This window comes from Tachyglossus aculeatus, chromosome 13, assembly GCF_015852505.1.
Source record: "Tachyglossus aculeatus isolate mTacAcu1 chromosome 13, mTacAcu1.pri, whole genome shotgun sequence".
Taxonomy (NCBI): domain Eukaryota; kingdom Metazoa; phylum Chordata; class Mammalia; order Monotremata; family Tachyglossidae; genus Tachyglossus; species Tachyglossus aculeatus.
The window spans coordinates 8,931,892-8,956,496 of NC_052078.1; the positions used below are offsets into that span (position 1 = coordinate 8,931,892).

The 24,605-nt window shown below is 44.2% G+C and overlaps 1 protein-coding gene across 1 annotated transcript in view; it reads right to left on the reverse strand.

The window, feature by feature from the left end:
* Window positions 1-24,605, reverse strand: part of PTPRN2 (protein tyrosine phosphatase receptor type N2) — a 661,085-nt gene that overhangs the window by 454,787 nt on the left and 181,693 nt on the right. Inside the window, exon 9 of the mRNA XM_038755516.1 lies at window positions 10,177-10,263. Within this exon, the coding sequence (XP_038611444.1) occupies window positions 10,177-10,263 (87 nt within the window). The remainder of the gene's footprint in view (window positions 1-10,176; window positions 10,264-24,605) is intronic.

A 24,605-nucleotide genomic window follows, 5' to 3' on the forward strand; every position in this document is an offset into this window, starting at 1 on the left:
CAGGAGTGAGAGTGGCTGGCACACAGTAAGTGTTTACCCAATACCACAATTATTAATAATCATTGTTAAGTGACTGGCCCAAGGTCACACAGCAAGCAAGTGACAGAGCTGGTATAAAAATCCAGTCCCCTGAGTCCAAGGCCTGTGAGCCTACTGTTGGGTAGGGACCGTCTCTATATGTTGCCAACTTGTACTTCCCAAGCGCTTAGTACAGTGCTCTGCACACAGTAAGCACTCAATAAATACGATTGAATAAATGTTTTTTTCCACTAGGCCCTGCTGTTTCTAATAACTCATACTTCGATACATCCCACTAGTGCCCTGTGCACCGTTGGCATTCAGAAGATACTGATAATGACTTTGGCCTCGAATCACATCTGGCTCCTTTTAACTTTCAGTCGCAGCATCTGGGACTGAACATATGCAGAGTGAGTGACATCAGAATTGCCAAGCAGCTCCTGAGTATCAGTGCACGCTATACCCAATGCAAAGTAATGACATCATATGCAAGTCAGGCTAGTCTTTTAGACTGTGCCACGGAAGAACGTGGCAGATTGGGCAGCGGTTACTTCTGTTGCCAGCCTGTGAAGGGAGATGGGACCGCACCTCCTCATTTCCCACTCCAGGCTAAGCCACAACTCTCTGGCCCCTTTGAGTCCTCAGAGAATCGCCATCCCTTCTAGACTGTGAGCCCACTGTTGGGTAGGGACCGTCTCTGTATGTTGCTCTGTACACAGTAAGCACTCAATAAATACGATTGAATGAATGAATGAGCCTGTTGTTGGCTAGGGACCGTCTCTATTGCCGACTTGTACTTCCCAAGCGCTTAGGTGCTCTGTACACAGTAAGCACTCAAAAAATACAATTGAATGAATGAAGTCTCTGAAAACCTCCCATACTAGACTGTTTCTCCAGGGGAAACCCCTGGCTCCCACACTCATCCCTGAGCCATTGTGTTTCCAATACAGGGGCTGCTTCCAAGTCAGACAGAAGGAGGATGGGAACTTTCATGTCCTTAACTGTTTTACCCGCCAACTACCCCAGTCTGCCCTGAGGTAGCTGTCTCACATGCTTACATCTGAAGCCAGCCCTCCCAAAGCTGTCTTACAGTGACTGACTCCAATCCCTTAGATCAATTGGAGATATTGTCCTGCCTTAAACAAGAGATCCTAACTCACGATTGCTTCCCAAATCTTCCTACGCCATTTCCTCATACAGAGTTGTGTAAGGAGGCACTTTAATTCTTTCATTTCCCCAAGGCACCACCACAGTGTTGCATTTAATTCATAATTTACAGATGATGCTGATAACAGTATATGAAATGGCCTGTATCCCATTAGGGTGTAAGCTCTTTGTAGGCAGGCTTTGTTGAGTACTTCCCAAGCTTCCTTAGTACAGTGAATTGCACCCAGTGGGTGCTCCGGTAATGATCTTTTACCACTACTACTATCAATCAATAGTATTTTTTGAGTGGTTACAAGATGGAGAGCACAGAACTAAACATTTGGGAAAGTACTATGTAACAGAGTTGATAGATGTGATCTCTGCCCACAAGGAACTTACAGTCTACCACAATTATTATCATTACAATTACTACTGCTGAAGCAAGTATCTTCTTAAGCATACAAGTGCCAGGAGGGATTTAGATTTGCTATCTGAGGAGTAGGTGACTCATAACAACCTAGGCCTGGAAGAGTAAACTGATTCATTCAGGAGATGAAGCTCAGTCTGAAGTTTAAGAACTTACTGATAGCAGTCTTTTTCTCCATCTACTCAGTTTATGACTGCAATTCTATTTCTTTGTCTTTTAGCACATTACTTGACAGTATGTTTAAAGGTGGTTTAAAGGCAGTAGCCACTGTGATAGTTTTCCATTGAGCTACAAATGAAGATTCCTGGCTCTAGAGAGATTTACCTAGACAATGACTTTGGTTCTCTCTGACCTAAGAGTCTTGGCTATTGGGATGACATGTCTGAAAGTTAAGGAAAACCCCAAGGAGTCCACACAACGAAGAGTGGACAACCAACTCCTGGCACTCGGCAAATGTACTACAAAGGGCCTTTATAATTACAGTTGAACAACAGAGATGAGGAATGTATGCGGGCCATGATTCTTCAGCTATTTGTGAGGTGGGAGCATAGAGAACCACCATGAATCAGAGGCTGAGAGCTGAAAACTCAGAATGTCACTTTCCTGAACTGCAGATTTGAGTTTCTCCCTTAATAATGATAATAGTAATGATAATTTTAGTATTTCTTGAGCGCTGACTATGGGATGGATTCAAGCAAATCGGGTTGGATACGGTCCCCGTCCCACATAGAACTCACAGTCCCATTTTACAGATGAGGTAACCGAGGCACAGAGATGTTAAGTTACTTGGTCAAGGTCACATAGCAGACAGGAGTGGAGCCAGTATTAGAACCCAGGTCCTTCTTACTCCCGGACCCATGCTCTATCCACTGAGCCATGCTGCTTATTTGCCATCCTTACATTGATGAGATCCTAATAATTACAAGAATAATTGTGATATTTGTTAATCAGTTGTCTGCCAATCACTGTACTAAGTACTGGGGCAGATACAAGATAATCAGATCAGGCACGGCCCCTGTTCACATGAGAGAACGAGCGCTTAAACACCCATTTTATAGATGAAGAAACTGAGGTACATAGAAGACAAAATCAGGACCCAGATCCTCCGACTGCCAGGCACTTGCTCTTCCCATTAGGCTACACTGCTTCCTGTGTCAGCGAAGTAAATTCCCATCGCAGCTTCTTTGGTTTCTTCTTGAACCTTAAGAACAATGCATCAATTCAACGCACTATGCTGGTGGGAAGCTGAGCCATTTGTTGATCATCACATTGATCACAGAATGAGACTGCCCTGCCTCAACCAGTACGTTCAGTGGCTATCATCATCATCATCATCAATCATATTTATTGAGCGCTTACTATGTGCAGAGCACTGTACTAAGCGCTTGGGAAGTACAAATTGGCAACATATAGAGACAGTCCCTACCCAACAGTGGGCTCACAGTCTAAAAGGGGAAGACAGAGAACAAAACCAAACATACTAACAAAATAAAATAAATAGAATAGATATGTACAAGTAAAATAAATAAATAAATAAATAGAGTAATAAATATGTACAAACATATATACATATATACAGGTGCTGTGGGGAAGGGAAGGAGGTAAGAAGGGGGGGATGGAGGGGGACGAGGGGGCTAATTTGGAAATGTGGAATAAAATACCTGCTGGATAAAATGTAGGGATTGTAACCATTCCCCTTTGAACTATCACTACCACAATACAAAAACCCCACACATCCTGATCTTACCACCCAGCTGAATGTGATACATCCTACACTAGTCCAACAATCAATCACCAGGGGCCATGGACACCCATAATTAGATTATAAAATCATAACTGTAGTCATTTTACGTCTGCTTGCATAATTACATCAGCACGCTAATGTCCTTTTAATGGTCCCTAATGATGTAATAAGAAATAATGGAATTTATTTGACAGCTACATAACCATTAACAAAACATATTAAGCATTACTAGTACTTGCATAAAAATGCCTGCAATATCGGAAAATGGCAGCTACTGGGTTGGTCCCTTTTTTTCCCCTGCTCCTCCTAATGACGAAACTGTTCGGATTCTGTATCCTTCACTGTATCCCTCCTCCACTGAGCAGAGACAACTGGGTGCTGTCATGTCGTTCACCTTTAATGTCAAGGGAGGGGCTGAAAAGGCACCAAGTGTAACAAACTGGGACCCTCAACTTTGACTTTTGATTTGCAGGATCAGCTCTGAATGAAAGGGTGGACCCTTTCCGCGGCTCTGCCTCCAATTGAATCTGCGGGAAGCCTTTGCTCAGAAAGGGCCCAGCCGTCCCGATCTCTGATTTTCAATCAGTAGAATTGATGGAGCACTTACTGAGTGCACAGCACTGTCCTAAGTGTTTGAGAGAGCACAATACAACAGAGTTGGTAGACATGTTCCCTGCCCAGAAGGAGCTTACAGTCTCTCCACTACTGTTGGGTCCCAGCAGGTCTCGGGGTGCCATACTTGCTTTTGTTGAGGTTCAGAGTGTATTTTAAGCATTTCCCTTTCTCCCTTTGCTTGGGGTGGATCCCTGCTGGCCCAAGCAGTAGGACCAGTAGCTGCTACCAGGGCCTCCTGCTACCACCCATTCTCCGCTCACCCCTCTCTACGGGACCCATCCTTAAAGCAGAGCTGTGATGCTCAAGCCTTTAGCTCTGTCAGCTGCCAAATGCAGACGCTGATGCTCAGGGCTGTCAGAGGTATCTACCTCCCCCCACGCCAACGTAGCCTAATAGATTCAAAAAGAACTGCCCGGGCCTCCCCTCGCCGATCCAATCTTCAGACAAGGGAAAAGGCATTAACGGGAAAGGTTAAAAACACAAAGCGAAACACTTTACCAGCTGGCAACGGGAAAGGCAATAAGATCAAAGAGATGGAAAGACAATAAAAGAACCACCATCTTTAACTACCTTGGGAAACAATTAAATGGCACAGAGAGGCCTAAGAAACAGTGATGAAAGCTGAAAAGTCCACAGTGCACCGGGTGCAGGGACTGTGGCTACACAGGCACTTTTCAAGGATTCTTGAATTTTCTGGGGAGGAGCAGAAGAGGCCCAATCTCCCGTAACCACTTCCCACAATGAGAGGCGTAGAAACTACCACGGGAGGGGAGAGTTGGAGAGAAAGCAATCAACCTAATTTATGTTTCTGCTCTCAGCCCACATGGTGGTGAGCTCCCAGGTTTCTCAAGAATTGGACCTTTCCCACTCTTCGCCCCCATCCCAGACTCCAAGTCCTTTTCCTTTATGTGTGCCTGGTTTGCCTTTCAAGTTTGATTTTTTGCTCCTTTGCTCCTTTCGAAAGCATTCCATTTTCTGAAGAGAATCTGACCCAGCAAAGGAAAGTGGAGGAACTGTTTTAGGAGAAATGAAAGGCTCCAGAGGAGCCCTGTGCTGTCGGTGACTTGCTGAGAAGCTTTCCTCCGAGGGGCCAATGACTGCTCCTTGGACACCTTGGGGAAAGTTAGAAAGCTCTGGGCCTTGCTTGGAAAGGTCAGAAACGTGGAATCCTAGACCAACGACAAGAAGCGTCTTTCCTGTGGGGCCTTTAGATGAGATTCCACCATCGCCGCTACCACCACTACTGTCTTCCCATTTTTTCCTCTTTTCTCTTCATAGGATAACTGTGCAGAGGCAGTGGGGAAACTGTATTATTGTTCTCTAATGGACTTTGCCCATGGTGGAAGCGTTCGCCGCTTACTCACTCTGAATAGAACCAGGATCATCTTCAGGATTCGAACGGATTGAGGCATTTTGTAGCTCTTTGCTACAGAATGGGGTGGGGGAGGAAGAGGGGAGTTGAAGGAACACCGGAATCAGAGCAGCCCTGCAGACTCCAAGGCTAGCAGTAACTAAATGAAAAGAACTCCGGTGTACTCAAACCACTGAATTTTATCTACTGTGAAATCACCACGGAGGGGTTGTACCTCAGGAACGTAATGAAAATTCAATATGTGCCGCCTCAGGTGTGTATGTGGAGGTTTTATTTTAAGGCTGTTCCATGTGATTTTCTTTCCTGCCATCCAGTGGTCTTAATAACAGGCCTGGTCCAGAGAAATATCATTCAAATGCTGCTAGGTATCCCCTTAGCAGCTTCCCTCACCTCCTCCTTTGAGCCCCTCCCTGTCAGCTCTGACAAAATTCTAGTTTTTAATTAACATTTAGAGGGAACAGGAAACATGGCGAAAAACAAAGCTTTTCTGCTCTTTGTCCTGTCGAGGTGTCTAGCAGAGTCAGAGTCCACCACCACTGCATGGCGGTGGTTAAAGAGTCGGGGACAAACGTCAGGAAAAGCCCCGACCTCTACCCAGCTGTTTAGAGGGTTAGTCTGGTGTGTGAGCACGCGCCAGACCCCTGACCTGCCTGTACTTCGAAGCCTCAGTTCGTGTCTCACTCTTGCCTCTCTCCCCACTGGCTTCTGGCTCCCACCTTCCCTTCTGCTTGGAACTCGTTCCCCTTGCACGGCTGGCAGACCACTACTCTCCGCACATCATCATCAATCGTATTTACTGAGCGCCTACTGTGTGCAGAGCACTGTACTAAGCGCTTGGGAAGTACAAGTTGGCAACATATAGAGACAGTCCCTACCCAACAGTGGGCTCACAGTCTAAAAGGGGGAGACAGAGAACAAAACCAAACATACTAACAAAATAAAATAAATAGAATAGATATGTACAAGTAAAATAAATAAATAGAGTAATAAAGATGTACAAACATATATACATATATACAGGTGCTGTGGGGAAGGGAAGGAGGTAAGATGGGGGGGATGGAGAGGGGGACATCTTCAAAGCCCTTCTAAAATCACAGTAAAATCTAAAATCTCTCTTCCAGGAAACCCTGGCTGATTAATCTCTGTTTCCCCATCCCGTTTCCAGCCTCTTCCTCCTTGTCAGTTCTTTGTCACCCAAGCACCTGGATACTCAACCCCCACCATAGCATTTGCATCTTTACACTCTCTGTTGCTTCCCCACACCTGCAATTTAGGTCAGTGTCGATTTAGAACTCCCCGAGGGCAGGGATCAGCTCCATTAACTCTCCTGCATCCTCCCAAGTGCTTAGTGCAGGGCTCTGTGCAGAGTAAGCACTCAATAAAAACTTTTGGTTGATTGACTGAATGATCCAAAACAAAGGAGATTAGAAACCTGAGCTCTAATCCTGGTTTCATCACTTGTCTGCTGTGTGACCTTGGGCAAGTCACTTAACTTCTCTGTGCCTCATTTCCCTCATCTGTAAAATGGACACTAAGACTGTGAGTCCCATGTGGGATATGGACTGTGTCCAAACTGATTAGCTTGATTCTACCCAGTACTTGGTACAGTGCCTGGCATGTAGTAAGTGCTTGACAAATGCCATTTTTTAAAAAAGGGCAGCAATTGAGGATTTTTGGTTACCGTTCTTCATATTTTAAAAACGATGCTGCCGTTGGCAGTATACTTTGCCCAAATCTTGGATCAGATATGATCTCAAAGCTAGACGCTCTATTTTTAAATTAGGTTCTTTTTTCCGAGGATGTGGGGAGAGAGGTCTCGAAGATTATCCATTAGGCCTCACTTCTGGGATTTTGTTTTAGCTATGCCCCTCTTGGATTATACCAGCTTCAGTTTCACGTATGGGGCTGGAAACCATTGTTTGCACACTCACCAATCAAGAAATTTTATATTTAGTGCTTCCTAGGAGCCTAGACATATGTTCGGAAACTGAATGCCCACAGCACAAGAGTGAAAGACCCCTGGCATCATCCCCCAAGTGCTTAGTAGTGCTGTGTACACAGTAAGTGCTCAATAAATATCATTGACTGACCTGGGTTCGAGCATCCTAAGGCATTTGTAGAGTGTTTTTTTATTTTTCTATAGGGTTTTACCTCTATTATCTCATTTTGGCCTCACCAAAAAATCTGTACGAAAGGGAGAAGCAGGAATCATCTCCATTTTATAGAATGGGGAAAATGAGGCAGAGAGCGGTTTGGTGATTATTTTTCCAAGGTCAAGAAGCATGCTTGCAGCAGAACTTGGACTGTAGTCCAGGTCTCCTGAATCCCAGCCCCATGCACTTTCCACCAGGTCATGTTACCTCCCATACGAAGACACCAAGATTTACCATTACCACCACTGTCATCTATTCAGGGAATTGCTAACATTCAGAAAAAAATAGAAGAGGAACATCACTCAGGGGGTAGGGCACAGAAAAACACGGAACATAATACCCAAGTGAATGGGCCGAAAAGAACACTAACATTAGTGGGGTGGACAAAAGTATTCCTTATATTTACACAGTCTTGGTAGAGAAGCAGCATGGCTCAATGGAAAGAGCACGGGCTTTGGAGTCAGAGGTCATGGGTTCAAATCCCAGCTCTGCCACTTGTCAGCTGTGTGACTTTGGGCAAGTCACTTAACTTCTCTGGGCCTCAGTTCTCTCATCTGTAAAATGAGGATTAAGACTGTGAGCCCTCTTGGGACAACCTGATCACCTTGTAATCTCCTCAGCACTTAGAACAGTGCTTTGCACATAGTAAGCGCTTAATAAATGCCATTATTATTATTATTATTATAAGGACCTGGAGATATCTTATGGACATTCTGATTCTAGTTTTTCAAAACTTAAATCTTCGCTTTAACCATGATGACAACCTTATTAAATAACTGTGTCGAGGTGAACTGGGCACCCGCCATCTCAAATCAAAACGCTAGCACGTGACCGTCTGAGCTAGTGAGGTGGAATTTGGAAGTGCCGGCCCCCGTGCTTGGAACTGCTAGACATCCCAGGCCAGGAATGTGGAAGGAGGTGGTCCCCTTTCCCTGTGCCAACCAAATTAGGTATAGAGAATTGGGAGGAGAGGGAGGAGCAGAGAATGGACAAGTGGATCCTGGAAGCCTGAACAGCCCAGAAAGAGAGGTAATAAATACCTGCTGCCTCCGACATTTTGGGCAGCAGATCTAGACCTGCAGCCGCTGGCTGCATAATCGCCTCTGCCCAGAGTGTGGGATGCCGGCTCTGTTTCTGGAACCAGTGTATTAAATGAGAGACCGTGGGACAGGGGTGTAACCGGCTGCATACTCGTGGGGCTGGGAGCTAGGTGCTTTATCACATGTGAGTAACCACATTCGTGAAATTCCTCCCGAGAGAGAAGTATTCACGGGGCAGGAGCAGCACACTTTGCCACAGGTGAATAATTAAATACGTGTATTCTTCCTGAGATGGAAACTTTTACTTTGAGTGGATAAAGGGCATCGTAGGGTGCAGGGTGCCAAACTAAAATAAATGTATTCCTCCTCAGAGGAAAGTGTTCGTAGGTTGGAGCTAGGAACTTTGCCACGTGCGAGTAACTACATAAGCGTATTTCTCCCAAAAGGGAAGTTCCATTCACCGCATGCGAATAACTAAATAAGTATATCCCTCCCTGGAGGGAAGTTCAATTTGCCACGTGGAATTAGTTTTGCATGGCTCAGCCTTTCTGACTCTGGTCTCTCACTTTCGCCGAGCCGATCCTAGAATTCATCCCCGTGCGACGGGTGACAGTATTACTTTCCGAGCCAGATTCACCCAGCTCATCCTTGGATGCCTCACTTTGGAAGCGGTGTTAGCTCATTCAGGTCGTGTGGTCACTGTCTAATACATTGAAAAACTGGTAAATGGGATAGTCTGAGCAAAAGCTATCTTCCTCGAACTGGATGTTCAATGATGGAATTCTTGGGGTAGGGAGGGGGGCATCACATGAATGGAACCTCAAATGTCATAAACCGATAATGCTATTTATTGAACTATTAATCTTCTCTCGAGTCCTCTCCCTAAAACCAGCCCTAACCCTGACCTTACCACTTTTTTTGATGAGTAGACCAGGCACGATGGGCTTTCGTGGGTACTGAGTTCGCATGAAATGATGTTTTTTAGACTCTACTAAAAAGTACTCTTTTCCCAGGGATTACATGTGGATAACTAGATGATTTTACCAACTTTCCAGTCCCCTTCTCCGCCCCCAATCACTATTCTTTCTCCCACTCTGGAAAGTTCTTATGTTTGTTGACAACCCAGGGCTTTAAAGCTATTGACCTACAAGCTCCCTGCTGATGGGCATCGAGTCAGGCAATGTGGACTGAGTGTCCACTGATAATAGGACTCGCCAGGATCAATTTGGCTCTGAAGACAGCTCATCCTGTAGAAGGGTACCCTCCCGCTCTGCCTTTCTCAATATGAAACTCCAAAAAGAGCACCCGAAAGGTAGAATTTGCTGCGAACGGACACAATCTCAGTGGTGGAGCCATGCTTTGGAGTCCAGCTCTCCTTAGTACAGTCCCTAAAACACTGCTGTCCTGTTGTCACATCTCACCTCCTTCCCTCCTTTTACCCATGGATACGTCTGACTATTCCCCCATAAACCCAGGTCACACTTACTAACAGACCAACAGCAAAAACCAAAAGGATTCCTTTCCATTCTTCTGTGCCAGACTGATTCTCTGTGACAGAATCAAGAAAACCCACCCACCTCTTTCCCACCCAAGCTGGTTCGCAAAAATCACCACTTTGGGAGGGGAAATAAGATTCTAATGGCTGAGCACCATGGACATACTTGATATCTGCAAAGATGCTTGTCTGCAGCTTCAGGAGAGGTGCCACATTCTCTAGCAACTTCTTCCCCTTCTCCACACTCAGAGGGCTGTTGAAAGGAAGCAGGGGAGAAAAAAAAAACCAGCATTACAAAAATGGAACTCATCAATACTTGAGAGGCTAAAAGTCCCCCAAGAGCTATCACCTTGGCCTGTTAGATTCTGAAAGCCACTGCCGCTTAGTGTATTCCTGTCACATAGTGATCATGATATCAGGGGAATTGGGATCAGGTGCTTCTTCAGGCATGATGAATCACCTGAATTTTCCAGCAATAAGACAAACAATAAGGTGCAAATGGAATTGTTAGGAAGTGTAATGGGCCTATGATGCAGCCACTGGCTCATCTCAGCCTTCAATAAAAAATATAATAAAAGGGTGAAAAACAGAAAGGGGAGGGGTGGGGCGGGGGGAAGGAAAAAGGATGGGAGACCGCGTTAGAAACAAAGGCTGAAAGTCAAATTGCTGGGCTGTGTAGCAAACGGACAAGGGACGGGCATATTTTTCAATGCATTAGTTTCTACAATGAATTTTCGCCTGCTGAAAGCACACCAAAATGTTGGGCATTTAAAAGTAAACAATGGAAGGAGGCAGATAAATCCAAGAAAGGGCCTGGGAGATGGAAGCTGGGGATACCAGGGAGCTGTCCTGCGTTCTGATGGCACAGCTCCCTTGCATCCTTTAACAGGCATCAAGCCCACATTTCTACAGAGGCACCTTATTACCGAGGAAATGCGGTGGAGTCCATCCACTATTCCTGTTAAAAAGGACCGAGTTCCCTGACCCAATGTAACATTTCACAAGACATTTGAAGGCGATTAGAGCTGCTTAAACTGGTTTGGACATACGCTAGAAGGAGAGGCCACTTTGCCTCATGGGGCACAGGTCACACCATGTTGTGGGCTGGATCAAATAACTGAGGCCACTGGTGGAGTTCGTGGACTGGTAATCCCAAGAGACCGGTGAGTTGAATTATTGTTGCTTTCCTATAGCATGCTATTCCCAGATAACAAAATACAACAAATCCAGAGAGACAATTCTATCCAAGCCTATTCGGCCATACGCCAGGGAGCTCAGTGACTTGACGGAACGTCCCGGCCCCTTGCCGATTCTGACGAGACTCTGCCCTGTGGTATTTGTACTTCCGGGCTTTTTGAAACAAAAGAAAAATGGCATTTTGTTGAAGCAATGCTGTTTTCATGATGGACGAGATAAGCTAATCGGTCCTGACCGTTCAAAGAGTTTGGGTTCCTAGCCTTTTATTCCAGTGAAGAGGGGGCATCTGTAACTTTTGTGCCCATGACATCATTTCAGCCACTTTCCGCTCAACTACCCCGATCATCACTTTTCTATTTCCTTGTGCTGCTTTTACATAAACTCCCAATGCCCCCAGGATATCTGCATTTAAATAAAGGTTGATTGGAACAAAACTGTTCACCATCCTATCACATTCCCCCAGTCCCAATTGCTCTAGGTATGCCCTGTCACACTGACAGAAGCAACTCCTTGGGGAATGGATACACTTGTATTTTGTCGGATGTTCTTGTCCCCAAATCAAAGGATTTGAGCATTTCCATGGAATAAAATGGAGCTCCGAGTGTATAAATCTGAATTTCAAGGGTATGTATTCAGAGAACTCAAGTCTCTAACCAAGCATCATAAAACTAAGTAGTCATAGTGATTCAAGGAGAGACGTGTTAATTAGCAGCTCTTGTCTTTCAGATACGGCTCTGCATTTGACTGAGGCAGGTTGTTTAGTATAAAGAAGTCTGTTTCAGAATTTTGATTACAATGACATTTGCTGTACAGAAGTGCCGAGCAAGTCTGATGCTGTCTGCTGACTGTTAGCATCTTTCATTGAAGAGGAACAGTTATCTCTACTCCGAAGAAGGAGAGTTTATAGGGCTCAAAAATCAGAAACCTCAATGTCAGATCTAATAACTGAGGCCACTGGTGGAGTTTGTGGATTGCTAATCCCAAGAGAACTCAAATCCCCAAGAGAAAAAGTTGATGAGTTAAATTGTTGTTGTTTTCATATAGCATGATATTCACAGAGGAACCTTAATTACAAAGCACAGAGATGGATGATTAAACCCATTCTTCTCGAAAACATACGGTACTCATTCACCTCGAGAATTTGAGCTGTCTAGGCACCAACGGATGTGGTTCCCATAGCACCATGAGTTCCAAGATTTTCTATCCTCTGCATCCCCTCTAAAATTGTGGCATTTAATCCTGTTCACAGATCTCTAGGGAAGGGCCCGACCAAAGTCAAACGTAATTTCTTGGGCAATAGTAACGGTGATACTAACCACCATCATGATTGTGGTATTTCTTAGCCATTTGCTATGTGACCAGCGCTGTGCTAAAGTCTGGGGTAGAGACAATCAGAATAGACAGAGTTCCTGTCCCAGGTATTTAATTTTCATTTTAAAGATGAGGAAACTGAGGCGCGGGGAAGTTAAGTAAGTGGCTTGCCCACCATCACACAGCAGGGAAGTGGTGGACCTGGGATTAGAACCCAGGTCTCCTGCCTCCTACTCCTGTGGTCTTTCCACAAGACCACACGGCTTGATAAATCCTCACCTGTCCATCCCAATCAGTCGGTCAATCACATTTATTGAACGCTTATTGCGGGCAGTCAGTCAATTGTATTTATTGAGTTTACTGTTTGAGGAACACTGTACTAAGCACTTAGGAGAATATAATATAATAACACCAGTTTAGACCCCCAACAATCAGAGAGAGGGGAACCAACCCTCCAAAGCAAGAAGTTGTTGCCTTTCCTGAGAAAACAATGAAAGGGGAAAGTCGTCAGCATTCATTTTCATCCTGCAAATCTCTTCCTGCCCAAGAACTTTGGGCTGGGTGTTTGGAGACTACAGTTCTATTCCTGGTTCTGCACAGAGTGAGTGTCTGAACCTACTGCAGTTTCACTGCTGAACTAGGTGCCTAGCTAGCTGGGGTGACAGCTGTCTCAGATGGACAGATTAAACCATATGTACCAAACCTAGGCATTGATTTTTGAGATTAATGCCCACAGCTTCCTAAGCGAGTTCAGAGCCTGAAAGGACAGATGATGGCCATGTATTTTAAAAAATAAAATAGAAATAACTACATGTTCGTTTTAGGCACAATCGGTATCATTGTATTTGTCCCCAGTTATTGTGTATGTACAATTAACCAAGCTATTTGCAACCCTGCCTGGAGCTAGTAACAACATCTAAGTAATAAAGAATATAGATTTTTCCTTCCTTTACTATTTGAGTTATGCAGAACATGTGGCCTTAGGGGGTGGATGAGAAGAGTCAAATACAATTATGGGATGATAACCTTTGCATTTATCTGCAAATCTGGGTCAAAAAATAATAATGATTAATTATCTCCATTCTACAGATGAAAATATTGAGGAAGAGGAAGTTTTAAATGAGTTAGGGCCAAGTCACCCAAGTCATAAGTGAAGTGCTGCGACTAGACTAGTGGTACTTGTTAAGCTCTTACTATTTGCGAAACACAGTACTAAGAACTGGGGTAGACACAAGATAATCAGGTCAGACACAGCCCCAGTCCCACATGGGACTCACAGGGATGGAGAATTGGTGTTTAATCTCCATTTTACTAATGAAGAAAGGAGAAATTATACGACTTGCCCAAGGTAACACAGAGCAGACATCAGCAGAGCCAGGATTAAAACCCAGTTCTTCTGACCCTCAGGCTCATTCTCTTTCCACCAGGCTGCACGGCTTCCAAGGGCTTTCTGTTTGACTACTCTGTCACTCCTGCTCAAAACAATGACTGCCAAGTCCTTCATAAGCTTTGGCAACCATACAAAAACCCTTCCTGGCCATCTATATTCCAAACTGGAATGGGGCTATTGGTTAAGACTGAAGTTGGATGAGTAAGTGAAGGAGAATGATACAGAACTACTTATTATGTGCAGCTAGATACATGGTTTCACAAGTATGTTAACAGAGCTGTTCTCTACTGCTTTTTGTATACTCAGTGAACCACTCTAAATTCACTCTCTATTTTCTTAAGATCCATTCCTCATCTTGCCCAAGGGTCATTTCTGCGTAAACTGCTGTTAGGTGCTGAAACAAAGCACCTTACTTTCACTGTCTTATCCACTAATACAGCAGGCTCTCTGTCACTGGTGCAAGCTTTTTAAATTGGAAGGCACAGGGCTGAAAGAGGGTTTCATGAAGCAAAAGCAGTTTTAATAACCTATTTTTTTTATGTCTTCTCTTCTCCCCACCACCCCCATTTCCTCTTCTTGATCCCTCCCTCTCCCCCACAACGTTTACATTCTGTTAAACAGCTAATCATGAAGCTAAAAAATGCAAAGAGAAGAGTTGTTTCTAGGGCCTGATTCCCCTCCTCCTCAGGCCTGTGGGTATTTATCCAAGCACAGAGCTCTCTTTGAAGTCAGTGGGAGAGCTCCGTAGGCAAAAAAGATATCCAGAGTGGAAAGGGAAAAAAGGAATACGATTGAATAATGAGAAGGGTGAATGTTGAAACTTCATAAGTCTTCCGGGCCATTTCTACCCTCCTCAACGCAGTGCCAAGTCATGCCCATTCCCTGATCATAACATCAGGCTCTGCCAAGCGCTACTCTGGGGAGGAAACCAAACAACAAATCATTTCGATATAAGGTGGCCACCAATGGCATTCAGAAAAACCAGCCTCCGAGATGTGCAGGACCTCACGTTTTACACAGATGTGGCAGAAAGGAGGTCAAGAGTAAGAGATTGGAGGAGGCAGAGAGAGCACCAGAGAGCAGGTTGGCTTGGGAGGAGCAAAAGTTGTGAGCTGGGGCATAGTGAGAGAGGGGCAAGGAGAAGTAACGTGGAGCGTGCTGAAGTCCTAAAAGCCAATGTTCAGAGTTTTTCCTTGACGTGGAGAGCAATGGGCAACCATTGGAAGTTTCTGATGAGTCGGGAGACGGGCACAGAATAATGTTTCAGAAAAAATAATCCAGGGCAAAAAGTGAAGTATGACCTGGAACGGGGAACAATGGAAGTTAGCAAGGAGGCTGATGCAGTAGCAAAGTGGGGATAGGATAAGCCCCTGGACCAATGTGGTGGCAGTTTGAATGGACAGGGAGGAGAGGATTCTAGAACTGCTTTATAGGAAGAACCAACAACACTTAAGCACTTTGGTACTCACCCCAGCTCCATAGCGCTTACGTACATATTCTTATACTCTCTTAACTGTAATTTATTTTGATCTCTGTATCCCCCTGTAGACTATAAAACCCTTGTGGGCAGGGATTGAGTCTGCCAGCTCTGTTGTACTGCACTTTCCCAAGTGCAAAATTATACTGCATTGCACACAATAAAGTATCAGTAAATACCATTGATTGATTAGGTGACAGAGTGAATATGGGGAATAATTATAATGACAATTATAATACCAATAATAATAATAATATTTTTTAAGCTCTTACTAAATGCCGAGCACTGCACTAAGCCCTGAAGGAGCTGTCACAGATAACGCTGTGGTTATGAATTCTACTGACTCCAGACTTTATCAATGGTGTGGTGACTTTGGGTCCAGAGCCCAGGACTGGAGGACAATCTCAGCCGTGTTCTTTGTGTTTGTTTTTTATGGTCTTTGTTAAGTGCTTACTTACTATGTGCCAGGCACTGTACTAAGCACTGGGGTAGATACAAATTAATCAGGTTGACCACAGTCCATGTCCCTCGCGGGGCTCACAGTCTTAATCCCTGTTTTACAGATAAGGTAACTGATGCACAGAGAAGTTAACTGACTTGCCCAAAGTCACACAGCTGACAGCTGGCAGAGCCGGGATTTGAACCCAGGTCCTTCTGACTCCCAGTCTCATGTTCTATCCACTAGGCACACTGCTTCTCACATTGTTGATTAGTTTTCAGGGCAGAGAATTAAAGCATCAAATGAGAGCACCCCTCTTCCTCTCCAAAGTGCAGGGGAGGAAAATCCAGAGGTTGACTGTTCTGCTCCTATCTCAACCAATAACTGAGGCTGCATGAGCAGAATCCTGGCAATGCCAGTTCAATATATCCCTTCTTATCTCCTAGAGGAATCACTATGGCAGCAGTCAGAGATGGGAGGGGAGATTAAGAAGACTAAAACAAGGCCCAAGTAATTAAGAACCATTTCCAGATGGGCTCCTCCGAGGGAAATCAGAGGGGATTTAAAAATACTTGGCCAAACTTCCCCTTTGACTGTGCTGATGATTAGAAGTTTAAAATTAAATCCTCACCGGTTGGATTGGCCCATTAAATTACAGTGATATTTGTTGGGCAAAGTGAGAAAGTCACTTTCTACAGTCTGGAGGCAATTTCTGAGGTCCTTTTTCTATAGAAAGGGGGTATGCTAGGGATAAGTCTGTGGAGGACCAACAGGTTTTAGCCCTCCCTATCCCTCATATGCTCCTGGGGCTGGTCCTCTTCTGGGACACCTGAATGTGGGGGGGAATTGGGCTAGGCAGGGCTCCTTTAAAGTAGGGCCAACCCTCAGAGCCAAGGACTCAGAAAGACTGTTGATTGTGGATGCTCAATCCACAGGTTGCAATCTGTGGGCTCGAGGTTCCAAGTAATTATGGCTTTCCACAGGACACTGGTCCCAGTGCAACTGTGACCCAGTCCCCTGCCAGAGGGGCCCTCTAGTTGCCTCGACTCAAGATCCTCTGGACAGGATAACCCAGTTCTATCCTGACCACTGGTATTCACTGCTCGTCCATGAGAGACCCAGAAAACACCTTCCCCTTCCCGCAGTCTCAAGACCCTTGCACAGAAATAACGAGGGAGTGCTGTCTCTCTCCTAGGTAATGTTGGTGGGAAGGGATATCTCCTGATCTTCTAATCATTTTCTTTCTCCCCACCTAAACCGACATCCAATTACACTCTGGCCTTGGACTTACAAACATCTGGGAGACTCAACTTTAGTTCCTTGTGAAAAACATTTATTTTCAAAGCCACCCTCCAAAATCTGATAGACCTGACTGCTCTGCTTCAGAAATATTTGTCTGCCCATTAAAAAGTTTTCTTTTTCCAGAAGGGGGAAAAAACCCACCCACAGAGAAGATTTCCGACCTGGAGCTAAACCTGGCCCACCTAAGGTCCAGTTGGCCACTGTTGGTCCATGGCAACTGGGAAACACGCAGACGGAAGGATAGGAGATGAGAGGAGGAAATGGGCAAGCTTCCTCGAGTTCTCAGCCTAGCAAAGAGCAGCACTTGGCAACTTATTGGAGCAAGTCAGGTTGGTCTGGCCAGAGAGAAAAGCTGTTGGGAAATGGGGGCTGGCAGAAGGAAGGCTGGGGAAAAGACCACCACTGAGGTAAACAGAGATGAAGAATGCATTTCACGCATCTTCTCACAATTCAGAAAACTGATCCATTTGGGGAGAACAAAATGGATCCAGTTACAGATGGCTTCATTGTTTGTGTCTGCCAAGCCTGTTCGGAGGCCAAGAAGATGACACGTACAGTGGCTCTCAGTGGGGTATGCTGGCCTCCTCAAGTGCAGAGGGCACTTTTCATCTTGAATTCTTAAAATGCTTCTTTCTGAGTCTGGGCAGAGCATCCACCATCCCCAGCTGTCCATTTAATGCCTTAAACTTTGTATCATTTTTTCCAAACTGAACCTAAATCCTTGAATCGTGTCCCAGGATGCCTGCAGAACAGCACGGTCGTGGACAACCAGTCCATCCTGTCATATGAGCTGAGCTGAATCGTTTTATGCCCCTTGAATGAGGAGCAGCCTGACAATATATAAATCTGTCTGACACTGAGAATTACTCTCCTTGAGCCAAAGAAACTGAATAATTCCTAGTGACAACTTTAAAATTCTAAATTGCCTATATTCTCACCTGGTAACTCCAGGAAAGAATAAAAAAATCTTAAAGGAAAACCTCTTCTTCCCTTACTGGAACATTTCACAATAAATTGGGGTCTTGCCTTAAAGAAGTCAACTAGGCAGAATATGAAGCAGCATTCGTCTTTCTGTTTAAAGTAACATTTCCCCCCTCCCAGACTGTAAATTTGTTAAAATGGGCTAGTTTCTTCTTCTGTCAGTCTGCAATTAAGTCTTACAACATTGGCTTTGTCTCACTCACCTGAAGTGAATTAACAAACCAAAGAAATTGTTTCTTTAATAAGTACCGGAGGCTCTTTTCTGAAGAGAAGAGTTTATAGGCCAAACCTCACGATCATTAATAGGTATCGACGATAGCTTAAGTATGGGTGTGGGGAGGGAAGGTTTACAAGTGGAAAGCAAGACCTAAAATGCTAGAAGGAAAATAAGGATTTAGCTTCAGCTCTGCTGGTGTAGGGCTGGGATGAGTTACCTGGGTGACTGAGATGCTCATATTCCCTCTGCTCTCCACATCCTTTGTCTAGGCAGTAGGGAGAGCACAGTGCAGTAGTGGAAGATGGGAGGGGAATTAATGGGGAAGTGCCTGAAAACAGTGGGTGCACTACATTCTCCTCTCAGTTCAGCAAGGCATTTTGGGAGGGCAGGAAGCTCTTAATCAGAGCTCTGGGGCTTCTGTTAATGAGAGTGGAGAAAAATACACTCCTACTATTCCACTTTCTTCCCTCACTAAATTCCAGCCCATACACTCATCACTCCTCTCAAGATAACCTACTCCCTGTGCCTCATTTTCTTTGCTCCCACTACCCCCTCTTTGCCGTGCCTGAAACTCTCCCCGCTTTCACAGCCAACAGCTTTCTCCACCTTCAAAACACTTCTGAAGTCACGTGTTCCAAGAACACATCCCTGCCTCATTTCTAACTTACCCAATCTACATCCCTTAGCGCCACTTCAGCACTTTCATGCTACCTAACTTCTCAAGTACTCATAAATTCTTATAGCCCCTATGTATGTATTCTACATCCTCATATACTTCCTCCTATCTGTACTTTAATTTAGTGTAGTCGTCTTTATTGAGCACTCATTTGATTCAGTGCACTGTATTAGGTGCAGAATAAAGAAGTGACACATTTCCTGTCCAGAGGGAGCTTGCACATAAGCCAAAAAATATCTGCCTCCCAGATAGAAATGAATCAATCAACTGTATTTATTTGTGTGCAGAATATTTACTAAGCACTTGGGAAAATACAATATAACAGAGTTGGTAGACACTTTCCCTGTCCACAAGGAGCTTACAGCCTAAAAGAGAAGAGGGCAGGAATCATGTCTATTAATTCTATTGTAGTCTCCCAACTCTTCAGTGTAGGAGCCTGCATAGAGTAGTGTTCAATAAATACTTCCAATTGATAAATATCAACAGTAAGAAAGCAAACCCTACAGCTGGGAAAAGATAAAGAACAGGTTTGCAGATAGCTGTTGGGCCCTTGCCATGACAAGTGGTGTCGGCTGCCTCCAGCTTCATGGTCTGGAAACTACCTTGTGAGGTAATCTTGCCCTCCCGGCTATCACTCACTCTCTAGACCCGCTACTAAATATATCAGAGTTCAAAAGCCGACAAGTTCCAAGAATGTTTTTGAAGAAAAACAAAAAAAAGGATTAGTGAAAGTGAGTTTGGTGCCTCACTGTATTACGATTGGGAATGTAATAACAATGGCATTTATTAAGCGCTTACTATGTGCAAAGCACTGTTCGAAGCGCTGGACTGAAATTAATTACGATGATAGGGACACAATCTTGGTAGCATAAGGGATTCAGGGTAATTGTGTCCCTTCAAATATAATTTTACCTGAATTTGGGAAATATTTGTGTAATAACTTGGCTACCAATTTGTACTTGCACATCATTTCTCCATCATCATGGGGTATTGGCCTGTCACCTCTAATTAATAATAATTATGGTACTTATTAAGCACTTCCAATTTGCCAGGCACTCACTAGGCTCTGGGGTAGATACAGGTTAATCAGGTCCCTGTCCCATATGGGGCTCATAATCTAAGTAGGCGGAAGAACAGTCATCGAATCCTCATTTTATAGACGAGGAAACGGAGACACTAAGAAGTTAAGTGAGTAGCCCAAGGTCACACAGCAGCCCAGCGGCCCAGCTGGGATTAGAATCCAGGTCTTCTGATTCCCAGGCCTGTGCCCTTTCCACTAGGACACACCGCTTCCGAACCTCTAGCTGTGACTTCATTAGCTTTGTTAATGAAACAGTTAAATAAAGGTGACCTTGTTTATAGATTTACTTGGATTTTAAAAAGTTATTGGAAAAGCGAGCCCTAAAAGCCAGTTGCAGAAAAGCACTGCTTAACGAGGAAGAACATCTCGTCATGGATTAAAAACCAATTTCACAATGGGATGCAAAGAAATGTCAAGCACTTCAGCTTCTCTGGCTAGAGAGAAGATAATAGTGGGTACTCCATAGGATCACCTTGATTGATCAATCAACTGTATTTATCGAGCGCTGTATTAAATGCTTGGGAGACTACCATACAACAGAGTTGGTAGTCACGTTCCCTGCCCGCAAACGAGCTTACGGTCTAGAGGATTAGTTAAAATAAATCAAAGAGTGTTATTAATTCAAGATAGCTCATTGTGTGTAGGGAATGTGTCTACCAGCTTTGCTGTATTATACTCTCTCAAGTGCTTAGTACTGTACTCTGCACACAGTAAGCACTCAAACATAGCATTGATCGATCGATTAAAAGGCAGTGGACTGAGCAACAGAAGAGCAGGGTGGATTTAACTAGAGTAATTATACGTGTGTCTGTTTACACAAATCCTCTTAATGTACAATTTACATATTGTAAATATGATTGCCATGTGGGCTGCTGAACTGATGATCACCTGATAAGTTCCAAACTAAAAATAAAGCAAAGGATTGCAAAGTGCCATCCACACTACGTCAGTGGCTGAATGTCACACTCCAGAAGAAAGAAGGAACTTCACAGCAATATCAAAACAGTCCCCTCAGAAGAAATCTTGTCTGCCTCTATTAATGCGACCGATCCTTGGGCGTCTAGGGGATACTCTATCAGTCAGTCAATCCATCAGCGGCATTTATTGAGTTGGCAAGGCCATCAGGAGCAAGAGAATGGGGAGGGGGGTATCCTGGGAGCTTCAGAGACATAGCCAAAGTTCTGAAATAATTCATGGGACAGTGGGCATGGGAGTTGAGGAAGAAGAGAAGTAATGATGCTGAGGAGAAGAGAGGGCAGAGTTGTAGAAGACTGGGATGATCTGAAGTGTCCACAATAAGCCTAGGGGCTGGATTCCTGCCAACAGCACTTGGTGTAGCTAACAGAGGAAATAGCGGGGTGAATCAGGTTTGGGAGTTGGTGGTTTGGAAGCGACAGAGGGATGTTTTCCCTCCTCTTTAAACTGTGAGCCCCATGCAGAACAGGGAATGTCTGATCTGATGACACTGTAAATTCCCCAGAAGTTGGCATGAAGTAAGTGGTTAACAAATACCATAATTATTATTTCGGTGGCATGAGGAGTTGGGTTCACCAGAGAAGGTGATGTTGAGGACTTGGCTTTGTGCATAAAGACAGGTTAGGATGGTAGTCCAAAAAGCTATGTAGGCCTGGAAGGGGGTCTGGAGATCAGAGGTCTCTGGGGGAAGAGGGATCCGATTTGCAAGGAATGGGTGTGTGGTTGAGATGGTGAGTTAGGCGGCTGTGGTTATAGCAACCCTTCCCAAGGTACCTAACAACTACTTGCAGTTTAAATGAACGTAAGGAATGGGTTGACACATACAAACTAGTCTCTCACAGGTTGCATACAGAAATGTCAGCTCTACTATCATGGTTTCTCTCTGCATTTTGGTATTCGTTAAGCATTTACTGTGTGTCAAGCACTGTTCTAAGCACTGGGGTAGACACAAGTCAATCGAGCTGGACACAGTCTCTGTCCCACATGGGGCTCACAGTCTACATAGAAGGGAGAATAGGTATTTAATCCCCATTTTACAGCTGAGGAAACGAAGGCAAAGAGAAGTTAAATGACCTGTCCAAGGTCACACAACAAGCAACTGATACAGCCAGGATTAGAACCCAAGACTCTGACTCTCATGCCTGTGCTTTTCCCCCAGGCTATGCTGCTTTTCCATGCTGCTTCGGGAAGGTCATGGCACCACAAAGAATAAAAATGGCACCAGCCTGTTTGAGGAACAAATGCAGCAGTGCATCAGAGGGTAATGTTTACTTGCACATGATGTGGAAGGGGATGTCCATTTTAAATTGGTCTCATCAGGCTATTCAGGCATACTAATAAAAAAAATCCCACAATCAGTAGTGTCATCTTTGAACCCGAACAACTATTTATGACCACTTCAAGGAAACAAGGTCAGCTGCCATGATCATAAGAATTCTCATGTCTCTATTTGCCTGAGGAATGCCTAATTAACTCATTAAGAAAAACTCTTCCTTAAACCTAGAGCTGGCTAAACCCAGAGTAAACTGGGTACTTAGGCAACCAAATTAAATGTACCACAGAAGAGTTAATGCACCTGATTTGGATCAAACACACACACACATACACCCCCACACCCCCCGACACCCCATCTCATTCAAAGATGATGCCAGTGAAAGAGAGGTTTATCAATCCATCAATAGTAGAAGCAGCGTGGCTCAGTGGAAAGAGCAAGGGCTTTGGAGTCAGAGGTCATGGGTTCAAATCCCAGCTCCACCAATTGTCAGCTGTGTGACTTTGGGCAAGTCACTTCACTTCTCTGTGCCTCAGTTCCCTCATATGTAAAGTGGGGATTAAGACTGTGAGCTCCCTGTGGGATAACCTGATCACCTTGTAACCTCCCCAGTGCTTAGAACAGTGTTTAGCATATAGTAAGCACTTAATAAATGCCATTATTATTATTATCATCATTATTATTTATTGAACAGTTTGCACACCACTGCATTAAATGCTTGAGAGAGTACAACAGAGTTGGATAGGATCTCTCCCTACAAGGAGATTACAGTTCAGAGGGAGAGACAGTCATTTAAACAAATTTCAGATAAGGGAAATGTCAGGTTTTAAGACTTTGTACCTAAGTCAGTGGGGTTGAGGGTGAGATGAATAGCAATATCAAGGTGATGAAGAAGAGCAAATGAGGAGGAGAAATGAGGGTTTTTTGTCGGGAAAGGCCCCTTGGAGGCAATATGATTTCAGCAGAAGGTGGGGAAACTGGTGGTCTGTCGGATATGGAATGGGAGGGTGTTCCAAGCCAGAGGGAGGATGTGGACGAGGGTTCAGTGGTGAGAGAGATCAACTAATAATAGTAATTATGGTATTTGTTAAGCACTTACTATGTGCAAATCCCTGCACCAAGCAGTGGATTAGACGCAAGATCATCAGGTTGGACTCGGTCCTTGTCCCACATGGGGCTCACAGCCGAAATAAAAGGGAGTGGGATTTAATCCCCATTTTACAGATGAGGAAACTGAGGCACAGAGAAGTTAAGTGACATTCCCACCCAGTCAAGTGGTGGAGCGGGATTAGAACCCAGATCCTGACTCTCAGGCCTGTGTTCTTTCCACGAGGCCACACTGAGGTTTATCTAAGGATGCAAGTATCTGAAGAGGCTAAATCAGGATAGGCAACCCAGGCCACACTAGGAAAACACGTGCAGTTGTGAGCATGGGTAAACACGGTCATATTATTTTAAATCCTACTTCATAATAGCTTCTAGAAGCTGAGGATTATTTTTATTCCATTTTACCAATGGGAGGTTTCATTCTACATAAATAACATACGATGAGTAACATAAAATAAGGCATAACATAATGTAAACTACTGCAGAAGACAATTTTCAAAGCATTCCATTTTCAGATAATTTGTAATTATACTTATAACATGTATTATAATGTCTAGAGAGATTTCCCATTTGCATTTAGTTATTATAGATTTTGACACTTGATAAACACTAAGCGATCAAAGCAAGGATGTAATTCAAGCTTATGTTGCTAAGAGATTCCTGTTCAATTTGTGTGAAATATTTTCCGCCTCATTCTTGAATTCTGTCAAAAGAGTAATACCTGTTAATCTAAGAATTGAAATAGTCACTTTGTAAAAATGGCTTAAATCTAATCAGGCATTGTAATTGAGTCAGCCCTGGCTGTATGATTTTTTAACACCACCAGCAAGCCCAGAGTTATGTTTTGAAGAACTCTGCAATTCGACTACATCTGGATACAATCAATTTTTTCCATCCTTCTCCTCTCTGGCCCTATTATCTATTCAACATTCATATGCTTACTCCTGTTTTGACAGTACAGCAAATCTCCACTTTCCACATTTTCCCTTCCCCCCACCACCCAATAGGTGTGAAATTTAAACCTCTTAACTTAGACAGATTCAAGTCCAGACCAATTTATAACGCAGATGACACTTTGCAAAAATCAATTTCAGTGGTCAGACTATGAAGGTCACTGGAGATTACTACACCATGGAAGACAGCGGTAATGCTAAAGAGGAAGAGAATCA